General features: G+C 39.2%; 2 protein-coding genes across 2 annotated transcripts in view; one reads left to right on the top strand and one right to left on the bottom strand.

Moving 5' to 3' along the window:
• The window catches only part of prdm6 (PR domain containing 6), a gene marked incomplete at its 5' end in the record, with an annotated part of 88,116 nt that overhangs the window by 38,038 nt on the left and 35,203 nt on the right, over positions 1–14,875 (top strand). The window lies entirely within an intron of this gene.
• Positions 658–14,818, bottom strand: LOC311493151 (uncharacterized protein; the record flags this gene model as incomplete). Its single annotated transcript, XM_084551713.1, has 4 exons — positions 14,219–14,818; positions 12,248–12,313; positions 9,099–11,948; positions 658–3,506 (listed from the first exon to the last, which is right to left on the bottom strand). The coding sequence occupies exons 2-4, from the start codon at positions 12,267–12,269 to the stop codon at positions 658–660; spliced, it is 5,721 nt and encodes a 1,906-aa protein (XP_084407839.1). The 5' UTR covers positions 12,270–12,313; positions 14,219–14,818.

The raw sequence follows: 14,875 nt of genomic DNA, 5'->3' as shown, positions 1-14,875 counted from the left end.
CAGAGGTGTTTTCTCTGTATATGCTGAAACATGCCCCATAATGAAATTCAGCTGTAGAGTTATTAGACTCTTATTCTGATAAGAATTGTTTAAACCTACAATCAGTCTGGCATTGAATCAACATATTTATTGATGAATTGTTTAATGTGCAAATTATTCACATCAAGAAACAAAAACTTTGTTTTCATTTAATCAGGTACATTTTTTTTAACCAAATGACTGCTGAAGTCATGTCACCATCAAATTACAAATACATTATCCATCTTCTACAATAATGAATGCAGTTAAATTGCAGAATAAGACATCTGGACATATTGATATTAATGGCAGATAAAGCATTATATGAACATAAGTACATATTTAATAAAACATATCCCTTAACCGAAGTTTCTATGTTTAGCTAACGTCTCTTCATGCTTTTAGTTGGCAGTTCATGGGTTACAAGAGTAAATGTGTAAATATCAGTTGAACAAAATACCTTGAATCATATACAGTAATTAAACTACTGTATATGATAAAACTACAGAAGATCAGTAGGAAAAGAAAAAGTGAAATCTTAATGTATTTATCTTTATGTATGTAACTTTAAAACCAAGAGCGATCTCAGTTGCATGTTGTGAAGCCATGCAGCTGTTCATTCAGAACGAAGACAGCAGCTCATAAAATGCTGCAGGACTTATCTGCTGCGGCTTTCTCTGCATGTTCTTCTATCCAAGTACTGACTTCTTCCTTATGTGCATTCTCTAATTTGAGGACGTGTTCTTCCAGAAGATCCACATTCTCTTGAGAAACATTCTCCATGAGCAGAGTCATCTCTTCTTCATGTTTTTTCTGCAATCTGTCAAATTCTCTCTTCAAGGCTTTGTTCATCAGCAGATGTTGAAGTATGAGGTCGTTCTTTTTCTGTTGCTTTTCCCTCATGTCCTCCATTTCCTTGTTATGCTTTTCAGTCAGAGCTGCAAAGTCCATGCTATACTTCTGTCTGAAGTCATTGAACTCTTCAGCTTGCTTTCTGGCCTCCTCTGCATTTTTCTTCTTCATCTCCTCCTCTCTTTTCTCATAGTTTTTCTGTATTTCTCTCCACTCTCTTTCCTCCTGTTCTCTTCTGATTCGATCCTCTTGTTTTCGTTTGTGTTCATATTCGTTTCTTTCCTGCTCGTATTCTTCTTTGAGCCTTCTAAGCTGTTCTTGCGCCTCCTCTTGTCTCCGCTGATCTTCTTGACGGCGTTTTTCCCACCACTGTTTGCGCTCGTTCTCCCAAGCCTCTCGTTCTTGTCTCATCTCTTCTCTGTGTAGCATCAACTTTCTGTCAGCAGATACGTTTTTTTCAGATTCAGATCTTATTTTCTTTTCCAGAGCTTCAAGTTTTTGTTCCCATTGCATCCGCAGATACTCTTCTTGTTTTATCCGATCACTGTCCTCCTTTTCTCTCTTTTCTTCTTCTTTCTTCCTTTTCTCCTGCTCTTGGTTAATGTGCTCTTCCTTTTCCTTTAGGGCTTTGTCTCTCTCTGCTCTTTCTTCTTCAATTTTTTTCTTCTTTGCTTCAACTTCTTCTTGGTGTTTTCTCTCGACTTCCTCCTTCTCTTTCTGCATCTCCTCGTCTTTTACTTTCAGGATCCTCTTCACTTCCTTTTGTATGGCTTGCTCGGCTTCTTGGAACATCTCCGATGTGTAGCAGCCGCCCCCATTTTTTTTCACCATTGTTTCTACTTTGTCTAAAAGCTGTGTGATCTGTGCACGATTGTCTTTATCTTTGTTATTGAAGACATGGTATCTTCCTCCGCAGTCATCAATCAGAGTTTTGACAAAGTCATCGCCGGATTCTTTGATGTAACTCTCAATCGTTTCACCTTGAAGATCATCTCCTCTGGTGAATACAACGATGATGAAGTTTTTTGCCTTTTTGCCAAAAAACTCCTCGATCAGCTGGACTGTGTCTTTCTCCTCTTTTGTAAAGCGACCGATCTGCACCACCAGTAAGAACACGTGAGGTCCAGGAGACAGCAAGCTGATGCATTTCACAAGCTCCAGCTTCACTTGATCGTTGGACAGAGTTGTGTCGTACAAACCAGGCGTGTCGACCACCGCCACCAGCCGCCCGTCAACCTCTCCCATCTCTTTAAAACAAATCTCTGTCACTGACTTCATGGAGGGTTTGGAGTGAAAAGATTTTTTGCCCAGAATGGTGTTTCCAGTTGCACTCTTTCCACAGCCAGTCTTCCCAATCATCACCATTCTGAGTGACTCTCTGCTCTGAGTTTTATCACCTGCTGCCACACTTGTTTCAGGTTTTTGTCTTATACTTTTTCGAGGCTTGATAGTCATTTGATTTGTGAAGCACTTGGATCCTAAAGCTGTCATATCTTCCACGATATGCAACACCTCAGAGACCTGCTGGTTGTCTTTGATGTTGAAGATGAGGTAGCGTCCTCCACAGCTCTGGCAGAGCTCCTGCATGGTTTTACTTTCCTTTACAAAGTTAACAATATCTGGATCTGTAGGATCTGACTCTACCGTGAACAGAATCATGGTGAAGTCTTTGACTCGAGAGCCGAATGCTTTCTGGATGCTTTCTAACTCTCCCTTGTCTTTACTACCGAGGGGACCCACAGGTAGGACCAGGATGAATGCATGGACGCCCTCAGGATTCCACAGGGAGATACACCTAGATGTATGCTTCTGTACTGCCTCGGGGGGGTTTCCATACAAGGCAGGCATCTCAACCAAGGACACTAAACGACCGGCCACCTCCACCTCGTTCTTAACGCATTCTGATGCTTCAGCAGGTGGACCAGACCTGCGATTTCCAAGAATGGAGTTGACTGCAGAAGTCTTCCAGACTCCAAATTTCCCACACACCACAAGGTTGAGAGGAGGTTTGAAAGTTGTCGGTCCTGCCATGGGGGCACCTCCTCCAGTGCAGCTTAGATGCCTTCCTTTGTTGTCGCTCACGATCTTCTCCATCTTTTCAAAGAGCACTCTACGATCATCTTTTGAGAGGTCTTTTCTGTCAACATTGATTCTGTGACAAATTCTGCACTCGTGCATCAGTTGAGCCACGGCTGAATTCCTCACCTCCTCAGTGTGTGGCAACATGACCATTGAGTACTGAAAAGCATCTTGACCAAAGAAACTCAGGATGAACTTAAATTTTTTTCTGTCCTCTTCAGTGAACTCAGAAGGCTTCACTAACAGCACCAGAACATTTGGTCCCGGGGGGCAAAGAGCCACGCACTTCTTCATCTCATGTCTCACTTTATCACCGGACAGACTGAAGACGTCTGATGTGTTCACTACTTTCACCTGTGTTTGCCACCAGGTTCCTTCACTAACTGTAGTGTGTGAGGATATTATGGGAAGATGAGAAAGAGTATCTATTAAAAGATTTTTCTGTGTGATGAAGTTGGTCAGTATTGTCTTTTTATTCTGACTCTTTCCAAACAGCACAATCCGCAGTTCAGATGCTGTAAAACAATGAAAAAGTATTATAGCGTTATTTCCAATGACTTGAGCTCAGTAATAAAATCCTTTATGCATTTATGTCATTCAAGCATAAAACTGTTTATTTACATTTTGCGTAGATTTGAATGTAACAAATTGCAACAAGCTTACGTCCATACTCGGGCTGGGTTTAATTTTTTTCTATTTTCCGTTTCAAATTGACCTTGATTCATCGTTAAATGTTAATAAATATATGACATTTCCTGCATCCTCTCGTTGGAAATCTCCCAAGACTGGTTTCACGTGACAAATCTAGTGAGACTTTGCAACAAGATTAGTTGATGTGTGAAGGAGATCTAAAGCATGATAGAAGCTCTGAGTTTGAGAGCACTCGTTGATTTGATTTAAAAAGTCGACAGGGAAGAGCTCGACAAAAGCAAAGGCACAGAAACTAAAGGGAAATTATTGTGGAAATAGCACAAATTTAGAACCAATGATAAAATTAGTTTTAGTGTAGTAAAATAGTTTAGAAACTGACATATCTGTATTTTAATTAATAGTTTTGTGTGATGTGTTGGTTGATGGTTGTTTTTCAGAGAAGAACTCAACAAAGACTCTCCAAAACAGATGCTAATGGCAACACTGGTTTCCATTTATAAGTTGTAAGCGTTTTGTTTCTGCACGTATATGCCAATAAAACTAAACCACAAAGATTTCTGTTAACATTACGCTCTAAGTGGGTTAAATCAACCTTTAGCAGATGAATAATGCAATAAATCAGACAGAATATAGTAAACAATATGTTCCTTAACCCGAATAAATGTTTTGTTGAACAGTATCATTAAAAAATTTCCATTCATACATATCTTAAAATATGTCATTATGATCATATTTACAGAAAGGGATGAATCAGCTTCTCAGAAAATCAACAGATTATTAAATATTTGTTTCTTCTTATTTATAACAACCTTAAAATTCCAGCCTCAATGAAGTTGACTCATATTCTCTATTCCCGTTGGTTTTTAATTCTTGTGTTAATACTGACTATCAGGATTATTTCTTGCATTCTCATATAAACGACTCACCATGTGCTGCCGCCATAATGTCACTGTGATGATAAACTTGTTGTCTGTTGGATTGAAGAACACCAGACGACTTATTCCAGTTTTATCATGAGTGGCAGAACGATAATCCAAATATAGGGACACATGTAATTCAACCTGGCGATTTTATGTGGAGGTAAAATGTCACTGGCAATACAGCATCAGGATATTCTAACAGCCGTGGCAATGCTCGAGTAGATGAGAGACAAATGACAAACTTTTCCTTGAGTGTTAGACATGAATAGTGTTTAGATGTTTCTTACCTAGCTTGCACTGCTGTCACGCACCTGATTATTATATAAAAACAATCGCTGTTAAATCAAGGATACAGTTTTCTTTTCAAACACATGGATAGATTATGTATATTTGTTGTATTATTTTTCTATGGAGTGTACTCACCAGATGAAGGCCCATATATATAATCCACTCTGAATCACTGCATCTGAGAGTTGACCCTTTTATAAACTGCATTAGGAGGTGGTGCCCCATACATGTCTGACGACAATGCATCAGCTATCTATAGTTGATTGAGTCACTGATAAATTACCCAGCATTCCTAGCATTCTTTATGCTTGGTGGCAACTTGGCATAAAGACTCTGTCCAAAGACTGTATCAGTAAACGCCTGCGTCATCTGTCAGAAAATATAATGCAAGTCGGTTGCTGGCACAAGAGCAAGCAAACAAGTAGTAACAACAACGAGAACAAGTTTTTCTGCTGTTTCTACGAGCAGAGTCACTCTGTGGCACCTCTAGGAGTAGAAAGCATTGAGGGGGAGTGGGAGCATGTCACTATCCTCCCTGTGTCTCTACAAATTACAATATGACTGACAGGTTTCTTATAAACAGGCTCCCTCCTCAGGGGCTGGAGGCTGTTTTTAGAAGGAATACGAGATGTTCAGTCTCATAACAAAGCCTCGATGGTCCTTAAACCCTTTTACCTGATTTTATTTTTAATTTTATACACTTGTTTGTCAGTAGCTACCAGTACTTAACTAATCCGTCGTTATTATATTACACAAATACTGTATTATTGAACACTATTATATCATATATTACTATACTACTTACCACCATTTCCATCACCATTATCATTGTTTTCATGACTATTATTAGGATCAATATTACTGTCAGCAAAATGCCAAATTAGCAATGTTCTTTCTTTCTCTTTTTCTTCCTTTACATACACTAGTGCAGTGCCGGTCGGAAGTATGTATTCCTATAGTGGGAGCTGAAGAAGATTTTTCAGTTGTGACCATTGTCGTGACCCATGTCTCCTCCCCACAAAGACATTAATTGTAGTGTTTTTACTGGTGGTTTTAATTGTATATACACATAGTAACATACAAAATACAAATGTAGAATCAGAATCAGAAATACAGTAGCCTATGTACATTTACAAATAAATAAATAGTGTTCAACAGAGTGACTGCTTGGGGAAAGAAGCTGTCTTTGTGTTGGCTGGTTTTGGTAAACATCTTCGTGCCCGTAGCGAGACACCTGCCCAGTTTCAAATCAATCGGGCCAACGGTTCGCGAGATATGCGTGCCACAGACAGACACACACACACACACACACACACACACACACACACACAAACTCACCAAATAAGTTAAAAGTAATTCTTGATTTATAGATAGATGATAAAATCACTCATGTTTTGTCTGTCTTGCTGTTGCGATGAATAAACTGTAAAATAACGTTGACTCTCCGTTGCCATGGTTACCATCTAGCGTTTGAGCCAGCGCAATAATTTAGAACTGTCATCAGTTAGAGCGGAGAAAACCTATTTTACCGATATATTTTACATTTCTTATCCAATCAACGTCAAACTTAGCAGTGCACATCTTCGTGCCCGTAGCGAGGCACCTGCCCAGTTTCAAATCAACCGGGCCAACGGTTCGCGAGATATGCGTGCCACAGACAGACAGACAGACAGACAGACAGACACACAGACGCTTCTTGATTTATAGATAGATGTACTTTCTTCCAGACTTAATACAGACCCACCATATATAATCCCCCCTTGTTTTATCTTTAGATCTTAATCTAGTCAGTAGTCACTAAGATGTTGTGTGCTGGTGCTTTACCTCAAGTCACTACAATGTTCTTTGCCCACATGATCATCAGATGGTTTGCTCTTTAATTGTCTGTTGTGTCATGCAGGTGAGCCGTAAATTCCTAATGTTCGTGGGGTCCACATAATTTTATGTGAGTTAAAATAGAGTAACTGAAAGTAGCTGTTGTAGGTTTTACGTCGCAGTCCACTGAAGAACTCCCAGAACCCCCCCCCCCAAGACAAAATATTAATAAACAGAGCAAAGACAGGATTGATTTTAAGTTCCAAAGTTAACCCGCTAATAATTCACCTGTAGTTTGGGAAATGCAGCAGGGCCCTGTTCAGGTATGATTTTAGATAAATGGTTATATTTGAGTGACTGTCTGTCTGACACACTTCTCATGGCAGATGTTACGATACCATCATGTGTAGCATCTCACTTTATCACTCTATCTAACAGAATGCAAATGTGAGGAAAGAGGCAGTGTGCACTTAAGAGAATCTCAATAGACAAAAGAAAAGAAGGTAGACAGTAGATATGGGTAATGCCAACATGCTAAAGTCCAAGAAGGGGACATGGATCTCGGAGAGTTTTTTCAAGATGTACTGTTGTTGTTAGGTTTAGTAGGACAGTTGTGAAGGATCGCTGTCCAGAGCCGGTTTCCTGGCTCATGTTATCTTTGCTTTAGCAGCAACTGAAACTACAGCTTTCCAACTCTATTCCTAGCAAACCTAGGGTACGATACTTGCTGTGTCGTCGTTTGCTCTCTTCTATTGCCGTTGTTGCGTTGCGTTGAAACCTGTTGGTGTCCTCAGAAATCAAGATTGTCTGGCTTGTAAAAACCTTATCACGGTTTCTGATCGCTGTCTGTGTTTTGCACAGGTGTGTCCACAACTCGAGTCATTTCACACAGGTGAAAGAAATGTCACAATAGATTATTAAAAATCACCCAGCGTGTAATCTTCTATTGGCGTTGTTGCTTTTGCCAATGCATGTCTGTGAAATTGGGGCATAGAGCCTCTCATGGATCACTGAAAGAGTTTGTGTTTGTTGAGTATAAATGTCTTCAGTTTTTCTCAGGAACACCTGAATCTACCTTTAAATGTGTCTTGAAAGAATGAGACTCTTAAATGCACTTGGTTTTTCAAGTATACTGTATATGTGTTGGCATGTGAATAACATCTCAGCCTCAGAAACTTTAATAATGTTCTAAGAAACTTGTTGGTGTCCTCAGAAATCAAGATTCTCTGGCTTGTAAAAACCTTATCAAGATTTCAGATTGCTGTCTGCATTCTGCACACGTGTGTCCACAACTCGAGTCACACAGGTGAAAGGTGAAATATCACAAAAGCTTATAAAAAAAAAAATCACCCAGTGATTAGAGTCATAGGCTTGTTTTGTGGGAGTGTATTTAATTTTTCTTCACAGTTATATCTTCCATTACCAAGAAATCCAACGAATCAAAAAAGCTAGATACATGTATGCACACAAAAACCAGAGTAACTGGTTCGTTATGTTTACGTGATGGTACAAAACTTATTTGTGCATTTAGATGTGGGAACTACAATCTGTTTCACATGTATCTTTTTCTTTATTTGGACAGCTGGGGTTTGTGGTAATTTTCTGATTTCTTGAAATTTTGCGCAATGTTCACATGGATTAATTTACATTATTATGGTCAAATATTACTGTGACCTGTAATATACATATTTTTGTGCATAGCTCAAATGGATGGACGTTAACCAGGGGTGTCAAACTCATTTTAGTTCAGGGGCCACATTCAGCCTAATTTGATCTCAAGCGCACTGGACCAGTAACATAACGGCACTATTATCTATAAATAACTTGTTTTAGTGCAAAGCAGTACATTATGGCAGGGTTCACATTTAATGAACTATCCTTTTACAAAACATTTTATCAACAGCCTGAAATTCTATATGAAAAATAAGTGCGAACTTTACTGGTCAAACAATCAATCAAAGCAAGCAGTAACTCTAGTCTCACCCTCTCTCTCTTTCGATCTTCATCCTGCTTTCTAAATTTTTTATTTCAGGTGATTTTTATTCAGTAGCAGATGTAATATGTTATGAACTTGATGCCCTCATACTCCCACACGCACGACACAATCTTCTATCTGAGGCCATCACTCAACATGAAACTGCACTGATACTAGTGATATAATATCAGATCACAAGACAGAAATGTCTTTGACTGCTGTGACTCGACAGACCAGATTAATACAGTTACACAAAAAATACACAAGCACCTCACATGCACTTACACATAAAAACACTGATACCCAACTATCTTTATCTAACCCCCTTGTGGGGCTGTTGAGTTCGTCTATCTCTCTTATGTTTGTTGACAAAATCAGTAGGGCTCCCAACTCCCTGTCTATCAGTTAAGTTGCTGGTTTCACTTTCTGTTCATTCATCACCATCACTGCTAAGTTAAGCTTAACTAACAACCACTTTATTTCAACTTGTCATAAAATGCAGCAGCTTTTCCCCTGTGTGGCCATCTTGACATGTTTCTGTATCCAGTCGTTTATTTGTGCGTCGTGTGCTTTCTTAAGTAAGTCGATTTGGTCTTGAGCTGGACCGGTTTGTAATAGGTCGTTCATTTCTTGTTCTTGTCTTTTCTTCAGCTGATCGATGTCTTTTTGAAACGCCCTGTTCACGCTCAGATGTTTAATCATGCATTCGTTGTTCTTCTGTTGCTGCTGCTTCATGTCCTCCACTTCCTTTTCATGCTTCTCGACCAGAGTTGCAAAATCCGTCGTATATTTGTCTTTGAATTCGTTGAACTCCTCTGCTTGCTTTCTGGCCTCCTCTTTGTTTTTCTTATTCATATCCTCAACTTTCTTTTGAAAGTTTTCTTGTAATTCTCTCCATTCTTTTTCCTCCTGTTCTCTTCTGATTCGATCTTCTTCCTTTTTCCTGCGTTCATATTCATTTCTTTCCTGCTCGTACTCTTCTCTGAGCTTTTTCAGTCGGGCTAGCTCCTCCTCTTGTTTCTGTTGATCTTCTTTTAGTCGTTTCTCCCACCATTCTTTTCGTTCTTTCTCCCAGGCTTCACGTTCTTTTTGTATGTCGTCTTCGTTCTCCATCAACTTTGTGCCTGCAGTTTTTTTTAATGATTTAGATTTACTTTGCTTCTCTCTTTGGTCCCACTCCTTCCGCTGAATTTCTTCTTGACGTTCCCTCTCTCTTTGCTCTTGTGCTCGTTTTTCCTCTGTCCTTTCCTTCTTTTCCATCTCTTTGTTAAAGACTTCCTCCTTTTCTTTGAGTGCTTTCTCTCTTTCTGCTCTTTCTTGGTCTAGTTTTTGCTTCTCCTTTTGTATTTTTTCCTCATGTTTTCGTTCAAGTTCCTCCTTTTGTCTCTGTATCTCTTCTTCCTTCTTCTGCATTATCTTCTTCATTTCCTTTTGAATAGCAGCCTCCGCCTCCTGGAACATCTCGGAGGTGTAGTAGCCACCGCCATTTTTCCTAACCATCGACTCAATCTTGTTCAGCAGCTGGCTGACTTGAGAACGATTGTTCTGCTCGTTGTTATTGAAGACATGGTATCTACCTCCACATTCAGTGATCAGTTTTTTGACATAGTCTTCACTGTCTTCTTCAATGTAACTCTCAATAGTTTGGTTTTTAAGATCATCTCCTCTCGTGAATATTACAATGCTGAACTCCTCTGACCTCTTGCCAAAGAACGTCTTGATCAGAGCCACAGTGTCTTTTTCTTGTGGCGTAAAGCGGCCGATCTGGACCACAAGTAAGAACACATGAGGTCCAGGAGCCAACATGGTGATGCACTTCACAAGCTCTTGTTTCACTTCACTGTTGGACAGAGTCGTGTCAAACAAACCAGGCGTGTCGACCACAGCAACTGGCCGCCCATCAATCTCACTCTCTTCTTTCCTGCAAAATCTGGTCACTGACTTCATGCTGGCTTTGGACTGAAATAACTCTTTTCCCAAAATAGTGTTTGCAGTGGCGCTCTTTCCGCTGCCAGTCTTCCCAATCACCACTATCCTGAGGATCTCACTGTTCTGCACAGTCCTGGGGGTCTCACTAGTCTGGACCATCTTGGGGGACTCACTATTCTGATCCGTTCTGGGGCACTCACTGATCGGCACCATCCCAGAACTTTCTCTATTCTGATAGTTTGAATTTGATCCCGCTGAGAAAGATTTGCTTCTTGTAACCGGTTTGGGTTTGGGAAATATATCTTTCGTGTAGCCTCTGGATCCAATCCCTCTCATTGTTTCCATTGCATGCAACACCTCAGAGACTTGCTGCTTGTCTTTGATGTTGAAGACAACATATCGTTCCCCACAGCTCTGACAAAGCGTTTGGATGTCTCTGTTTTCACGTAGTAGCTTCATGGCTGCTGTATAGGTAGGTTTGTCCTCCACAATGAAAAGAATAATGGTGAAGTCATCGACTCTGTGCCCAAAAATGTTCTGGATGGTCTCCAGCTCTTTCTTGTCGTCATCATCAGTTGGACAGTCCAAAGGTAGGACCAGCATGAAGGCGTGGATACCCTCAGGTTCACAAGGGGAGACACAGCTGTAGGATTCCCTCATTGCTTCATCCTTAGGTTTTCCATACAAAGCAGGAAGCTCCACCAGGGAAACCTGAAGACCACACACCTCTGTCTTAATACACTCTGATGAATCAGCAGGTGGACCAAACTTTCCTCCACCCACAATGGCATTAGCTGCTGAGGTTTTCAAGGCATCATGTCTCCCACACAGTAGCAGATTTAGAGAGCGTTTTGCATTTTCCAGCTCCAGGATAGGACCAGCCTTTTCAGTAAATGTTAAGTGTTGTCCCCTATTTTCACTCACTATGTTTTCCATTTGTGTCATCAATTCTTGATGATCGTAGTCAGACTGATGGTTTTCATCAAAGTTGATTCTGTGCTGTCTTTGTCTGCAGTCTCGGATGAGTTGGTTCACTGAGAGATTCTCTCCACTGTCTTCTTTTGTTGTGATGACCATTGAATATTTAAAAGCGTCTTGTTCAAAGAAACTCATAATGAGCTTAATTTTTTGTCTGTCATTCTCAGTGAAGTCAGAAGGTTCCACTACCAGCAGCAGGACATTTGGTCCAGGGGGACAACTAACAGCACACATTTTTATTTCATGCGTCAGTTTTTCTAGAGACAGGCTAAAGACGTCGGCTGTATTGAGTACTGATACAGGTATTTTCCTCCATTCTCCCTGGGCAATAGATTTCTTCGATATTTTAGAGGTTTCTAAATCCTTTTTCCCTGTGATAAATTTACTTAGTGATGCCTTTTCATGTTGATTCTTTCCAAACATTACAATCCTGAGTTCAGATGCTGTAGAAAAACAGAATCAGTATTAAAATTAAATATCACAGATTTCAGTTAACTCACTTTAATTGTTGTCCTCAATGTTTTTTGTCAGAAATTGAGTTATTAAATGTCTTTAACTTCTGCCTGGTTAAACCTTGACTGAACCACATTCTGATCAAATACCTGCAAGGTGACATTCTTGGTAGATGACTGTAGCGTGAAAGGAATTAAGCTTTAGGTGTGTTACATAGTCTGTCTCAGTTTTATCTCAGATAAGTTGTTTGTATTGTTTTTACGCCTTAATGCCCTTCTACTAAACTCACCACGTGCTGCAGTTGCTCCCATATTTTCACCTCAAGGAAAATTTCACTTGGAGAAACCGTTGGTGTCTGCGGGGTTTAAGGAAAGAACACACAAAACGTTACAAGGCAAAGACACACATGAAATAAGATTTCTTTCCCCACAAGCAATGCTTTTTATAATGGATTCTCCAATTCATCCATTATGTTTTCCTCGGGCCGCAACAATTCATTCATATGCCTGGAACATTGTGGCACATTGCAATGTTTACTGAAAAAGTCCGAACCCAAACAACAAAAGTGAGAAAACTCTTTAACCCCTTCCACCCAATGATCTCTGTACAATATTTTTTAATTCAGAAAGTACTGATATTGTTTTTATTACCTTTGAACCTTTATAGTTTATCCACATGATTCTCCATCAACTATGCACCACATGGTGACTTGCCTGACAGAATCTGATCCACGTACCTAAATGTCATACATGGTGTTTTGCCTCCATCTAGTGAGCTACAGGTGGTACTACGGATAATACACACAATACAGCCATCTTGTACAGAAAGTTAGCTTTGCACTGATATCTAACATGCTTGCTGACCCGTTTCTCTTGGTAGAAACATGCATGCACAACAGCTATGAGGAGGTAATATTAACATTTTTATGGATTCTATAATGTACACAATGGTAGAATTTGATATTATACAGGCTAAATAAAATGGCAAAAGGTTGAATTGTGTATACATCCTACTGTAGTGGAAATCGGTTGTTTTTTTAGCCAGATTTATAAAAGAAGTAAAAGTTAAAAACCCAACGTGGCACACTTAAGTTATGCAACTGGCCAAATGGAGAATTGGCCTGGTACTACTGATTGAAATCTAGAATCCCTGAAGTCAGCATAGCATATATAGACGTGACTTGATATTGATTAATATCTAGATCAATATCTAAATGTTTACAAAGCATTAGCTGACTTTAACCTTTAACTATAAAGTGACATAAAATCTCTGAAAACTACACTAAATGCAAAAACGTATAATTTACTGCATACTTTTCTAGCTGCAGTAATTCAGTATAGATGTTGAACAATGAAACTGAGCCGTCACATCATTTTCTTCAACCTACAGTTGAGCCAATAGTTTATGTAGAACCTTTTTGACGCATGTACCGATCTCTTTAGCATTCATCAGGAAGTGAACAGTCATCACATGTGATCCTGTAAAGCAGGAATGACTGCACATAAAGTCCCGAAATGTAATCAATGTTTTTATGTCCCTGGAATAACAATGTACAAGAAGCATTTGAAAGGCAGCCCAGTCTCATGGCAGATCATGAAGTTGTCACAAGATTTAAAAAACTCATTTTTCTTTTTTTTTTTTTGAGAGTAAACACAGCTAGACTTTCATTCAAGAGACTGGGGGTCGAGTACCGTGTAGAACCATTACTTTTTCAAATATTTTGCTTTTGTTTAGGATTTAGGGAAAAAATACTTGGATAAGGTTTAGGAAGTGATCATGGTTTGGGTTAAAATACACCTTTTCAAATACATGGCGCAGGCATGAACTTTAAGGTCTATTGATATTATGTTTTGTTCTCTACCATATCACTGAAGGCACTTATTTTATCTGATTAAACATCTTGTATCTATCGACCGTCAAGGTGATTGATTAAGATCTAGCTCTTAGAGCAGAACAACTGCACATTTTTTGTGCTATGATAGAACAGTAACAGCACAGATGTGAAAAGTGTAATACTGATATATTTAGATTTTATACAGTTTGGTTGGCAGACATGAACTATCAATACACATAAGTGTAACACAAACTGAAATGACTTCAACATAAGTAAATATTTCAATTCAGTTCCCAGAATACAACGTAAATAAAACTATACAATGATAATACTAACTTTAATATGTCAATGGCAATTTTAAACAGTTTAACAGTATATTAACCCATGCATCTTGACAAATTTATTATATTTATTGAGAGTACTCACCAATGAAATCCTAACAGAGTCAGTTGTCCTCAAAGCTTGTGAAAGAAGTCAGTAACTTACCTGGAAATTATTTCACAAGACTTCTGGAGGCACCGCCTTGTGCTGGAATGACAACCATGAAACACTGTAATACCTTGGCATGACTTGTAAGGCCCAGATGATAAAAGTTATAAAATCTAATTCTGTTTCCTTGCAAAGAGTCAAGGTAATGGATCAACTGAGGTTGGTAAATGGAAATGTTATCAATAAAACAGACAACTAGTCTGTTTAGAGTTGGAGCAGCGTTGTATCACTGCCATGTTTCAGTACCTGTTCAAGGAGTCAAGTGCATGCCTTCTTTTTCTATTCATCTCTTTATCTCTCCATCTCTATGCCATATTTCTCAACTGTTTATATCAGGAGTTTAATCAAAATACATTTACCCTTTCCTTCAATCTTAGCACACATATACAATACACAGTGTGTATATACACACACAATAATCAAGTCTGTTGTGTCAGTTGCTCTTTAAGACACAAGTTACCGGAAATTGCTACAATCAGCTGTTGCCAGTAAAAAGGCAAACCAGTATAACTTGTCCATAACAGGAAGTTCAAACTTTAAGCCAACGTGTAAGTCACTGGGATGAAATCTGACACTTGCGCTGCTACTATTACA

Source organism: Chelon labrosus, assembly GCF_963514085.1.
Source record: "Chelon labrosus genome assembly, chromosome: 9".
Classification (NCBI taxonomy): Eukaryota; Metazoa; Chordata; class Actinopteri; order Mugiliformes; family Mugilidae; genus Chelon; species Chelon labrosus.
The sequence above is the reverse complement of the archived record's forward strand: the minus strand, read 5'-3'. Positions and strand labels throughout refer to the sequence as shown.